General features: G+C 48.7%; 1 protein-coding gene across 1 annotated transcript in view; it reads right to left on the bottom strand.

Annotated features, from left to right (window-relative positions):
- The window catches only part of SLC16A14 (solute carrier family 16, member 14), a 20,014-nt gene extending 8,202 nt beyond the window's left edge, over positions 1 to 11,812 (bottom strand). Inside the window, exons 1-2 of the mRNA XM_004674781.2 lie at positions 11,554 to 11,812; positions 6,937 to 7,080 (exon numbers count right to left, since the gene is read on the bottom strand). Of these exons, the coding sequence (XP_004674838.1) occupies positions 6,937 to 7,080; positions 11,554 to 11,812 (403 nt within the window). The remainder of the gene's footprint in view (positions 1 to 6,936; positions 7,081 to 11,553) is intronic.
- Between the last annotated feature and the right edge of the window lie 529 nt (positions 11,813 to 12,341).

The raw sequence follows: 12,341 nt of genomic DNA, 5'->3' as shown, positions 1-12,341 counted from the left end.
GCTGGGGTTAGGCTCAGCACTATGACGCTGTGCGCTGCCGCTCAAGTTGGATCTCCCACCAGGGAGGGACCCACAGGGAGCAGCAGACTTCTGCCTTCCTGCTGACCTCTCAGCAGTGAATTTCAGTAGATCCGCCTGTTCTGCTCCCTGTTCTGTCTCTGCTGAGTCTTCTCATTCCCTGCACTCCAACTCTTGTATAAATAAATAAATAAATCTTACACACACACACACACAGGCAGGCAGTAATGGTTGGAAAAAGGAGGCCCTGGGTAAGCCCCAAGACCAGGTCCCCCCAGCATTGTGTTTCTAGCCGTCTTCTCTCCCAGCAGGCTTTGCTGTTATTAGTCCAGATCAGATGAGGCAGCATCCTTCCCCCAGGAACAGGTTCCCAGAAGACAGGGCTGTGGGGGGACTGTCCCAATCCCCCAGTGAGTGCCCAGATCTGCTGAAAGAATGAATGGTTCTGAGGGGCGCTGCTGTTCACAATAATTACCCTAAGTGCCTCGGAAAGTGTTCTGTTTTCTGTACATGGAGATAGAAAGGGACTGCAGGCCATTTGCAGGGGTCTGGCGGGAATGGGCAAACTTGTTTACAAATTGATTGGAAGAACAAATGAAATCAAAATGGTTCCATAAATATGCATAGTGACTAGATGTCATGGCCACGAACTACTTATTTGCAGCTCTGATTTTAATTGCATCTGCTTAGGAAATTGGAAGTGCTTGTGATTTACATTGAAAACATTAACGCATGCAAGGGAGGTTGTGTAGGTTGGGGGCGGAGTATTGGGAATTCTCACTACTTCATGTTCAATTTTCTGTGAATCCAAAACTACTTTAATACATTGTGTCTATTTAAACGTGAATGAAATACAGGCCAAGAGGATGTAGCTCATGTCCTCGATTTCTAGGTACAGAGGGAAACCAGAAGCCCCCCTTTGAGAGAGCATGGGGCCCCATTTTGACCTCCTGACATTAAGATGGAGACAGAAGAAAAGGGGCCTTGGGTGTTGCCATAGCTCCCCAACACTGCAGGCAACCCAGCCCTGCACCATTTCAGAGTTCCAGAATTCCTTGACTTCAGGCAACCCTCGCAACACATGCAGCAGTAATCCCAAGAATGCTGGCCCACACCAGCCAGCTGCCCTACAGACTCTGGGTGATCAGAGTTTAAAATGACCCCACAGGCTGGCTGGTGTTACAAAAACTGGTTTAATTCTCATGGAAATTCAGATATTTTCCCAAGATCCTGGCACAGGGAACTGGAGAATCCAGGCTGGTCCAACCAGCATCAGAGCCTGGCCCCTTTCTCCTGTTCACGCTGCCGCTGACCCCAAACTTTCCTTCCCTAGGGCTTGCTGCTGCAGCCGAGTCTCTGAAATAAGGCCCAAGAAGTGACCCATCTCCCTTATTTACTCCAGGGCCGTGATACTTGGAGCAACTGTCAGGAGCCAAGGGTCCTCAGACCCTGAGTGGGACCCCCTTACTTTAAGAACAATTCAGTTACCTCAAGTGATTTGCAATAGAAGTGGGCAGAGCCCACGTTTCCAGTCAAGGCCAGGGAGAGGCAATACCACAATAAGTTGCATTTTGGGGCAACAGAGCATGAAGGCAAAGGCTGCCTTTGTTTTCAGCCAAGCTCTGAATTAACCTCTGTGACTTTTAAGTCCCCCAAAGGTAGAAACCGCTAATTTCCTATCGTCCAAAGGGACAAAGAAAATATCAACAGCCTGCAAGTCAGACCTGTAGGCTGTCAAGTTGGCTGACTTTTGGTTATCTGGAATATCCACATGCTTTTTGAGAAAATTAATAGAATTTTGAAGTCAAATATCACAATTATATGCCATCTGCTAAGTGATGATCCTTTTGCAAAAACCTAGTTTGAGATTTCCTTGGAGAAATTAAAATCCCCTCAGATTTCTGGGCCCTCCCTGATGGCGCAGCGGGTTAAAGCACGGCACTAAGAAGCTAAAGCCACTTCAGCATGAGTTCCATCCCCGCCTGCCCCGGAGGTGACCGCATAGCGCGGCAGACCTCTCCTGACCCGCCCGCTCTCCCCTCAGCAGTGTAGTTCGTCGACCTGCCTGTTCTGCTCCCCACTCTGTCTCTGGTGAATCCGCTCACCCTCTGCATTTCTGGCTTGTACCCCAGTTCTGTATGAATAAATAAATCTTAAAAAAAAAATCCCCTCAGATTTCTAATAGGCTGATAGGAGGTTTGGTGATGGTGACCTTGTCCTGCTATTGTTCTGTAAGCTGGTTGTTCTGTCTGCTGGAACTTCTTCCCCTCAGCCAGAAGTCAGCTTGGGCCTTTCTGCTCACCTCAGTGAAGTCCATCTTGACTTACACACCCACCCTTAGTCCCAACTGCTACCAGTTCTGCTTTATTCCCCTATAGGACTTAATTATATGTATATGTCTTATGATTGGACCTCTCTTCCCCTCTCACTAGACTGCAAGCTCTGTGAGGGCAGGCAGGGGTCTTTCTGTTTTGTTGACCAATGTATTTCTGCCTAGAACAGTGCCTGGTATACATCAAGGCATGAAGTGAAGATAGGTTCTATAGGAAAAGAAAAGGATCATATTTTGAAATAACAACTACTTCCAAAAATCAAGATTTAATTTCCTATTTGTACCATTAAGGTAGAAGAAATTTAGCTGCAAAATAAGTAAATGGAGGCAATTTTTAAAATGTATTTGTTAAAGAACCAAGAAATTCTATGATGTTCGATGTTGTGGTATTGTATCACTGCCCTATAGTAAGTAGTTGACAGTAAAAAGAAGCCAGCAGTCATGGATTAGAACTTTGGCTCTGCTTCCCGTAAGCAACCATGTGACTCTGACCGAGTCTGGTACACACACACAGGCTCAGCTCCGAGAAAGCAGCTACACGCCCGCTGTGCTATATTGTTCCGCTAAACATATCAGCGGATACACTTGTGTCACAGCACGCTATCAGTGCCGCTTCCTACCTGTTACAGCAGGCTGCGAGCGAATCTAACAGTTGAAATAAAATTCAAAGTAAGCTTAAAAATCACCCAGCTGGACCCTCCCTGTGCTGCAAGGGGTTAAAGCGCAGCGCTGTGAAGCCACCCACAGCCACTGCACCACGAGTTCGATTCCTTAGCCAGGGAGCTTGTCTTGCCCGCCCGCGGCTCCCCTCAGTGTATTTTGTATATCTGCCTGTTCTGCTCCCCACTTTGTCTCTAGTGAATCCTCTCACCCCTGTACCTCTGACCCATATTCCAGTCCTTGTATGTATATCAAATTACAGAGCTTCTGTACATCAAAAGTGACCCACATGGCACAGCAGACCTCTCCAGTCTCACCTGCTGCTCCCCTCAGCAGTGTATTTCAGTGGATCAGCCTGTTCTTCTTCCCACTCTGTCTCTGTTGAATCCTCTTACCCCTCCCCCCTACCCCACTGGCCTACACCCCAGTTTTTTTTTAAGATTTATTTATTTATGCATACAGAACTGGGGTACAGGCCAGAGGTGCAGGGGGTGAAAGGATTCACCAGAGACAGAGTTGGGAGCAGAATAGGCAGATGTACTGAAAAAACTATTGAGGGGAGCAGCAAGCAGGTCAGGAGAGGTCTGCCATGCCATGTGGGTCACCTCCCTGGACTGAGTGACTATGGATAGCTTCATAGTTCTGCGCTTTAACCCACTGCACCACCAGGGAGGGCCATACACCCCAGTTCTTGTATGCATAAATCAATAAAGATAAGTTCTTACAAAAGTAACTAAATAAGGGTCTGAATTAGGTCCACACATTGATATTTGTTGCTGTGCATGCTAAATTCTTTCGCTGTCTCTTTTTATCCCATGCAACTTATTTGTTGATGAAACTGGGTCATCCGTCTTGTGAAATCTGTCATAGTCTGGAGTTTGCCAAAGGCATAAGTTTAATTTAAAAAAAAATCTAATTTGTCACTGACAATCACCAACAACCAAAATTGAATGTAGTTATAGATTTCTAACCAACAGCAGAATAAAGAGATGGAAAGAGGACCTCCCTGGTGGAGAAAAGGGTTAAGTCTCAGCACTATGAGGCAATCCCTGAGCACGAGTTCGATCCCTGGCCAGGCAGCTGACCCACATGGCACAGCAGACTTGTCCTGTCCTGCCCACGACTCCCCTCAGCAGTGTATTTCAATAGATCTGCCTGTTCTGCTCCCCACTTTGTCTCTAGTGAATCCTCTCACCCCGCATCTCTGACCTGTATCCCAGTCCTTGTATGTATATCAAATTACAGAGCTTCTGTACATCAAAAGAGACATTAACCAAAACAAAGAGACACCTCATTGATTGGGAGAAAATTTTGCACACAATACTAATGATAAAGGACTGATCACAAAGATCTACAAAGCGCTGGTGAAACACAACAAAAATAAAGTGAACAACCCCATCAAAAAATGGGCAGAAAGCTAAAAAGACACTTCTCCAAAGAGGAAATGCAGATGGCCAACAGGCATATGAAAAAATGTTCAACATCACTTGTATAAACAAACAAATCTTAAAGAAAAATCATAGAAAGGAATAGAACTTCCTGTTTCTTCTGAGGGCGGTTAACCTCAGAACTGCACACGCTGGTCTAACTCAGAGTAATATGGGCTCCATGCTGGCGTTACCTGACAGGAGCAGCAGCCTGGGGCCTCGTGCCTCACAGGGCCGTCTGTGGCTGGTTTGGGCCACCAACTCTCAGGGGCTGGACCACCCGTGTCTGGGCACGACTGGCCGGTGCTGGCCTTTACTGCTGACGGGAGACCCCCACCCGGGTGGGCTGGGTCACCTCTGAGAGCTGTTGGCGATGGGCCACATGGCCTCCCGCGCTGCTTCCTGCTTGCTCTCTGGGCCGGCATCGGGAGCTGTCCGTCCCTACCTCAGACCGTGGCTGGGGCAGTGTCTCAGCTGCCGCGCCTGTGAGCCTGGCCCGCTGCTTCCCATGCACTCCAGGCCCTCGCTGGCAGGACGCGCTGGCTTGGGTGAGTGGCCTTTGGTTTAGGCCCCCTAGACACTAGCCGGGGGAGATGGACAGCGCTTGTGGCCTCGAGGACTCTCTGCTCCCCTGGCTTGTTAAGTGAACCCATTGTTCCCTGAGACTGAATGGTCCTGCAATTGTGCACATGGAAGAGAACCCAGACAGTGACCTGTCCTCTACTGGCCATTGCACTTTGGAGGCTATAGCTTCCCCCCACCCTCCACTTTCAAGGTCACTTGTTTCCCACAGTCAGCACAATAGTATGAGCTCATAATACAGAACCTGGGTGGGGGGGGGGCATGGTCTCAAGTCCAGCAGCTAGGCAAGGCCCCAGCCCCCATAATGTCCAGCCCTGTGCAGACCCTGGAACAATTCTCAGGTTTCAGGAGGGGCTCACAGTCCCACATCCTGGGTGAGACAGGTGGCCTGGAGGGTTATTAGTGCATCCTGTGGGCCAGGTTCAGCAAGGATGGAGGAGAAGATGTCTTCAGGAGGTGAGGACAGAGCTCTGGCAACGCTGGAGAAGGCTGCCTGGCCTCCCTTGCCTAAGCATGATGGGCCAACAGACAGGAATTTGGTATTTAGTAGATAGATTCTCTGGGCACTTTCAGTTGCCTCGGTGTTAAAGATACAAATCTGGGGCCCTCCCTGGTGGCGCAGCGGGTTAAAACACTGCACTAAGAAGCTAAAGCCACTTCCGCATGAGTTCAATCCCCGCCTGCCCCGGAGGTGACCACATGGCGTGGCAGACCTCTCCTGACCCGCCTGCTGCTCCCCTCAGCAGTGTACTTCGTGGATCTGCCTGTTCTGCTCCCGCTCTGTCTCTGGTGAATCCTCTCACTCTCTGCATTTCTGGCTTGTACCCCATTACTGTATGAATAAATAAATAAATCTTTAAAAAAAAAGATACAAATCTGTCTCAAAGTGCTTTTGAGAATGAAGGACATCAGTCAAGCTCCTTTGGTATACATACATATCGCTTATTTTTTTCAGTCTGTCTTAGTATCTAACCTTTGTCTATTCAATAGGGTTAAGTTACCATCCAGCCTTAGCATGTCTCAGTAATGATCACCCCAAAGCATTTTGTATATATAAGCTGACTTGTGGATTTTCCATTTAAGTATAGTTGTATAGGGGTGTGTGTGTGTGTGTGTGTGTGTGTTTAGGTAGGTAGGTTGGTTCACCAACCCTGGAAACCCAGCACTCATAATTATCCGTTGAGCAGACAAGGAAGGAATAAACAAGCAAGAGAACATTAAGTTGCACGAAGCCACAGAAAAAGGGATCATAGCTCTGGAGCCAGAGTTACCCCAATCTACTTCACTGAAATACCACTGGCAAGTGCAATGTGCCTTCTGGTCTGTGTGAGGTCGGCTACCTGTTGATAAAGGAAATTGTGTCTGGGAGCGTAGTGGGGCAGAGCGGAGCCCCTAATCATGCCACCTGGCACCCGAGTGGGCCATTCGTGGGTCACGTGACTGCGCGCTAGTTCTGATGCCCAGAGTCCGTGGCTTTGCTGATCTCTCGTTAATTTGCACAGGGCTCAAAGAGAAGATGATTGTTCCATGATTCATGTGCCATCCTGCAGCTATTACATAAGAGATAGTTAATCATTTCCTTCCTATTCGGTCCATTCACTTAAGCTGGACTATTCCCTTCCTTTTCCTGTTTCTCCAAAGAAAAAAAGACTAGCACTTCGAAGCAGGCATGGGAAACTTAATTCAGGTCCTTTAGGGAGGCAAGGGTGGTTGTTAGGTCATTTTCCCACCCTTTAGGCATATTTAATTACCTTATATTAAAAAGTATGCTCTGGAGTCTAAGGTGGGGGTGGGATAGGATGGAGGAGACAAGAAGACAAAATATTTCAATGGGTCTCGTTTCTCCACAGTTCAATTCAATGCCCAAAGTGCCCAATAAAGACGCGAAATCAAGTTACGAGGCATCAGGACGCTTACCCGCTGCCACTCCGAAGGTGATAAAGAGATAATGCACGTTTGCAGCATAGGCACTCAGCACCCAGCCCAGGGAGTTCACCAGCCCCCCGATGATGGCCGTCCGGCGACACCCACAGGTGTTGATGAACAAGCCAATGAAAGGCCCTGTCACGGAGCAGAGAGAAGGAATTGGCGATCAGTGTTGCATTTTCATGACTTAGCAAACCCTCCCGTGGAGACAGAGAATAATACGCGAAATGTTGCGTGCTGCATCCAGCATGCAAAGGTGAATTTCAGTGATTTCATGGAACACACAGTTCTAGGTTTTCAAGGGTCTAGGCTGCATTTGGTTTACCCAGAATAAAATTTGAAAAATGGTTGGAATCATATTAAAAATTAAGGCAATTAAGAAAAAACTCCCGTGGCTACCTTGCAATCTTCCCACACAGCCCGAATAAAGTGGAGCTGTGCGGCAGCTTGGCCTGTTGCCTGGTGACACCTGCTCCCTACTCTGCCGCAGTCACCACCCTCCCTTCAGTCTTAGACCTGGCCCTGCCCTCATTGACGTTACCTGTCCGTCCTCTGTACTCATCTGAATTGGGACTCTGCGCCTAAAGGGAGAACAAGACGGAGTCCTCTGGGCTGCTATACTGTAAGAAGGAAACTAGGAGCCTTTTTACGGGGACACCTTGATACAGACAAGCTGAAAAGTCTCCCTGATTGTGCTCACTCGCGTTAACCCTGCTGACTCTCGGTCCCTGAGCGGACCCATGAATGAAGCGAACTCCCCACAGAAAGAAAACCAAGACACAGTCCTCTGAGGACAACCTCCACTTAATAGAGGCATCACTGTTTGGGGGTGAAATGAGCCACATTATCAGACGCTGTCCTCTTCCCCATTGTGGGTGCCTGCTCTCACGTCATTGTCACACTGCAGCAGGGACCACAATCAGCAGGTCATCCCTTCTTGCCTCCGCCTGCATGAAGGCTGAAAAGAGTTCAGGTGAGCAGGACACCAGGTGGGTGGGCTGTGGGCACATGGGTGACGCAGGAGCGACTTCTTTGAAGCCCCGGTGTCTGGGAGCATGGCCTCACCCTCGCAGAGTAAGAGCCTCAGCATCAGCGAGTCCCTCCTTGGCCGGACACCAGAGTCACTGAGCAACTGCAAATAAACCCTGCCCTGTGGGTCCTTCTGGGAGACGCTGATCGAATCGCCCAGGTACAGCCCGAGAGCCGGGGCTCTGAAAGGTCCCTGGGGGTTCTGATATGGGTCTACAGCCCTGCTCCAAATCTACCTAGTGAGTAGATGACCTCACAGCCCGGGGTTCCCTGAGGGACATGGCTTCTGCCAAGAATTATCCAGAAAGGCTGCTGGAGACAGGACCCACAAAGGTGGTTCCACTTTCCTGGAAATCAGGGCCTTCTGCAGGAAACCGCCAAACCCATGTCAGCAAAGATCACACAAGCATGAAATGACTGAATTCATCACGTACAAGTTAGGGCCCCAGAGGAGATGGCTGTCTACTACTCTAGCATGGTCCTGGCGTTATTCATTTTAATAAACAGGGGTTACCCAAATGTGCTTTCCAGCGAGTAGAAAAGGAGAAGTTTTGCTCTCTTCACTTCAGCATATTCGCAGTGCTCGTGTGGGCACAATCGTGGAGTCCAGGGACTGTCCTGGCTCTTCGGCCTCCACTGAGTTATTCAACATCTCTGGACATCATGCATTCTCCCTGATCAGATAGCGTCGAGGGCCTTCTCTGCTGCTGTAGCATCAGATGAGATCATGCCAATTGTGCTTGGCATGCAATGCTTGCTAAAAAAAGGAGAGACGTGCCTAGCTCCTGCTTGGAAAAGCAGCCGACGTTCTCAGCCTATCTGCGACCACCCCGCACCTGGCAGCTGAAGATAATCAACCGCAAGTCAGGGTCAGGATGGATGCAAAGGCCTTTCACTGATGGAATGAACCTCTCTGCATTATGGTTCCTCTTTGACTGGTGGGTCTTCATTTGTGCCAGCCTTACGGAGAAGTAATTAACATTCAACACTATACAAAGAAAGCCCAGGGTCAGCTAACATGCACCACCTTATGAGGCTACAGTAAAGAAGAAAAGAAGGAAAAGTTCTCCTTTTGATGAGGACCATCAAGATTTCTTCCCCTGTCAACGCCCTGGTGTGTCAAAGCAGAGACCACTAGAGTCGCCTTCTGCTGGGACCTCGGAGCCCCAGAGCAAAGAGGTCGATCTGTCAGGTACTGTTCCTGTGGGAAGGTGAATCTACACTCAAATTCTACAGTCTGGCACTCTGGATCTCACAAACAACCCCAGTGCTCAGTGAACTCCCAGCAGAAGGAAAGATAACAATTACATGTTCCCAGCGCTATGAGTTAGGGGTTCTGCTTTTGTGTCAGCTTCAAGATCAGACCCCAGAATTGAGGCACAGATTTGCAGGGCTTATTTCTGTAGAACTTGTGAAACACAAAATGATATTTAAGACTTATTGGGTGGTTTGGAAAATACTGGGTTGTTATATATCCAAACCTTTTACTGGGGTTTCACTACTGTTGCAGACACACACTTCCTGGATTGAGTCTCTAAGTGTTTTGTTCTACCCTTTCAAATGGATTTTTAAGAAGGTTTGTGTGGGATAAATGAATGAATCGGGCTTTTTATGCCACTGGCCTCTGTGGCTATCACCTGTGGCCTTGATCATGTTAATGCAGAAGGGGTCTGGGAGTGTGGGTGCATGGGCACGGGGCTCACGCGCCTGACTGTGGACACCTGGGTTATGGGTGGGTGCGTGTGCAAATGAACTCACTGAGGCTCGGGGCTGGGCTGAGCGCTGTGACAGCAGTGCAGTGAGTGAAGCCACGAAGAGGTGGGGCCACGAGACCACACTCAAAAGACCACCAGAGAATGTGAAGATTCGTGGGGGCTGGGAGGCTCAGTTGCCTCCTGCCTATCCCCCACCTCCCGCCTAGGCCTGCCCCCTTGCATGCCAGCCTCACTGCCTGGAGCCTGTGCACCTGGCTCCCTAAGAGGGCAGGCGCTAAAGCCTGAAAAACATACCCAGGTCTCCGGGACGCCCCCTTGATCCATCTGCCGAGTCCACAGTGAACCTGCCCGGTGCCTGCTGCTACCACAGTATAAACACTGAATTTTAGGAATTCTAAGATGCAGTTTCCCTTCCACTAACTTCCTAACATCGAGCATAAAACCAGCACCTTCCCTACGCTGAAGGAAAACGCCTAAAGTTTCCACAAGTTGGTTTTAACAAGCCAGTGCAGGTTGAAGGAGGCCATTCATTACTGTTTCCCACCGAGATGATTTGCCAACAGTTCCCACACACATGAATAAGGGTGCCCTTATTTAATTTTAAGACCAGAGCAGTAGTAAGTCTCTTTGGTAAGTATACACACCCTACATATACCTTGAGAAATAACACTTTGTCCTTGTCTTCCTCGTTAGCACCATCACTGGTACCATCCAAAATAACAGGCTGAATGTCAGCCAAGATCAACACATCTCTAACTTTAATTCAAGCAATTAATTACCAGTGTGGAAATCACCAGAACAGCACAGACTCCCATCCGGGACACATATGCTTGTCAGTCACATGCTTTACACACAGAACCAGAAAAAGATTTCAGGCTGCTATGGTTCCAGAATAAACTATATCATCACTACTTTACATTAAAAAAATTAGAGGTAAAATTATGGGTTTTAGTTTTGAGCAAAAAAAGGGAAAGACATGAGGGCATAGTGGCGATTTCCACCTAGGAGTCATTTAAATAAAACAAAACAATGTAACAAGAGCACCCGGATGCTTCTTAAATATCAGCTGACAGTAAAAGTTCAGTTTCTAAACTGACATCCACTCGCCATAATGCATAACTTCCAGATAACTTTCTGACTTATCTCTACCTGGATAAGAATGGCGCTCAACATTGTCGAGTGCTGAAGTTTAGCTACAAATACAAAGGTATACTAATATTGCTCCTTGTTAGCTGTAGCGGCAGCTTTCCAAAAACAGTTTAATACATGTTTTCAATAACGTATGAGCAATCCTTCAAATAAAAACCACTAGAACTCGGAAATAAGACTGTCGCTTAACTTTCCATGTTTAAAATTGTTACCTTTCAAAAATATTTATAAGTATGAAATAGATGGATATTTTTGAAATGCTAGAAAATCAGTTATAGCAATTAAAAAGAAATTTGGGGGGCAAAAGAGGTTTTTAAAGTGATCAATTTTCAAAATGTTCCCAAAGCTTACCACCTTTAAATAATATCAATGTTCGACTATCATTCATGCAACATCATCCACGAGGACAAATGTTGAATGACTCCACTTATGTGAGATTTTTGGGGGGACGCCCTTCACAGAGAGGCTAACAGGTTTGTGGGGACGGGGTGAGGGTAGTGGGGAGTTGTGTTGAATGGGCTCTGAGTTCCGGTTTGTGGAGAAGGAGGGTGGCGGTGGCTAGTCAACCTAAGAATGTTGAAATGACAAACTCTGTTATGGATTTCATCACACACACACACACACACACACACACACACACAATGGCACACACGAACAGCTGCTCTCTAATGTTCCCACAATCTGAGTGTGGTGGGGCAGGCCGGAGCACACGTACCCACGATCAGGGTGATGCCCATGCTCAGGGAGCTGACCCAGGCGGTCAGCCCGCGGCTCTGGTGGAACTCCTGCAGCCACTCCACGTTGAGGACGCCCAGGGCCATCTGCGAGCCCATCACCAGGATGTGCACCAAGAACGAGGAGAGCACCATCATCCAGGCCCATCCGCCGTCGATGTTGGGGTGCGGCTTGAGCGCCTTCTTATCTTTGGGGTCATCTTCAAAATCATACCGAATATCCTCATGACTTGTATACATCTTCCAAGGTTTTCTGAAATACACGACAGATAATTTCACGCACCGCCCATCGAAAGGGATCGTCAGGCGCTTGGCTCCTCCCCGCCCGCTCGCCCTGCAGGGGGCCCCTCACCATAGCCGGCTTTCAGGTGAGTCTCTGCAGAGCGGGCCACACCTCACTTGTGCATGGGCACAGGTGCCTGGGCGACGCCCTTTCGTCACTCTCTAGGGAACCGTCACTGCCTTTATCTTAAAGCAATGAAACCAAAGCGTTGTGCCTCTCCCGAGGTCCCAGGGCTCCGCTGGATTGGAACTCAGCTGCTCCTGACCGCAGAGCCCATGTCACGACATGCAAACTGACCGGTCACAACAAAGGTGCCAGGGAAGAAAGACACCTGGCCTCCGACAGCCTCCGGTGTGGCGTCTAGCCCCTCCGTGGACGGCTGGGGCCGAGGACCTAGTTCTATTTCATGGGTCCAGGCTTTGTGGGTCCAGTGCAGCCAGAGTGGACTGGCCTCCCGGGACTGACTCATGCAAGCACAGCCCAGGA

This window comes from Condylura cristata, unplaced genomic scaffold (assembly GCF_000260355.1).
Source record: "Condylura cristata isolate star-nosed mole 26May11 unplaced genomic scaffold, ConCri1.0 scaffold00002, whole genome shotgun sequence".
Taxonomy (NCBI): domain Eukaryota; kingdom Metazoa; phylum Chordata; class Mammalia; order Eulipotyphla; family Talpidae; genus Condylura; species Condylura cristata.
The sequence above is the reverse complement of the archived record's forward strand: the minus strand, read 5'-3'. Positions and strand labels throughout refer to the sequence as shown.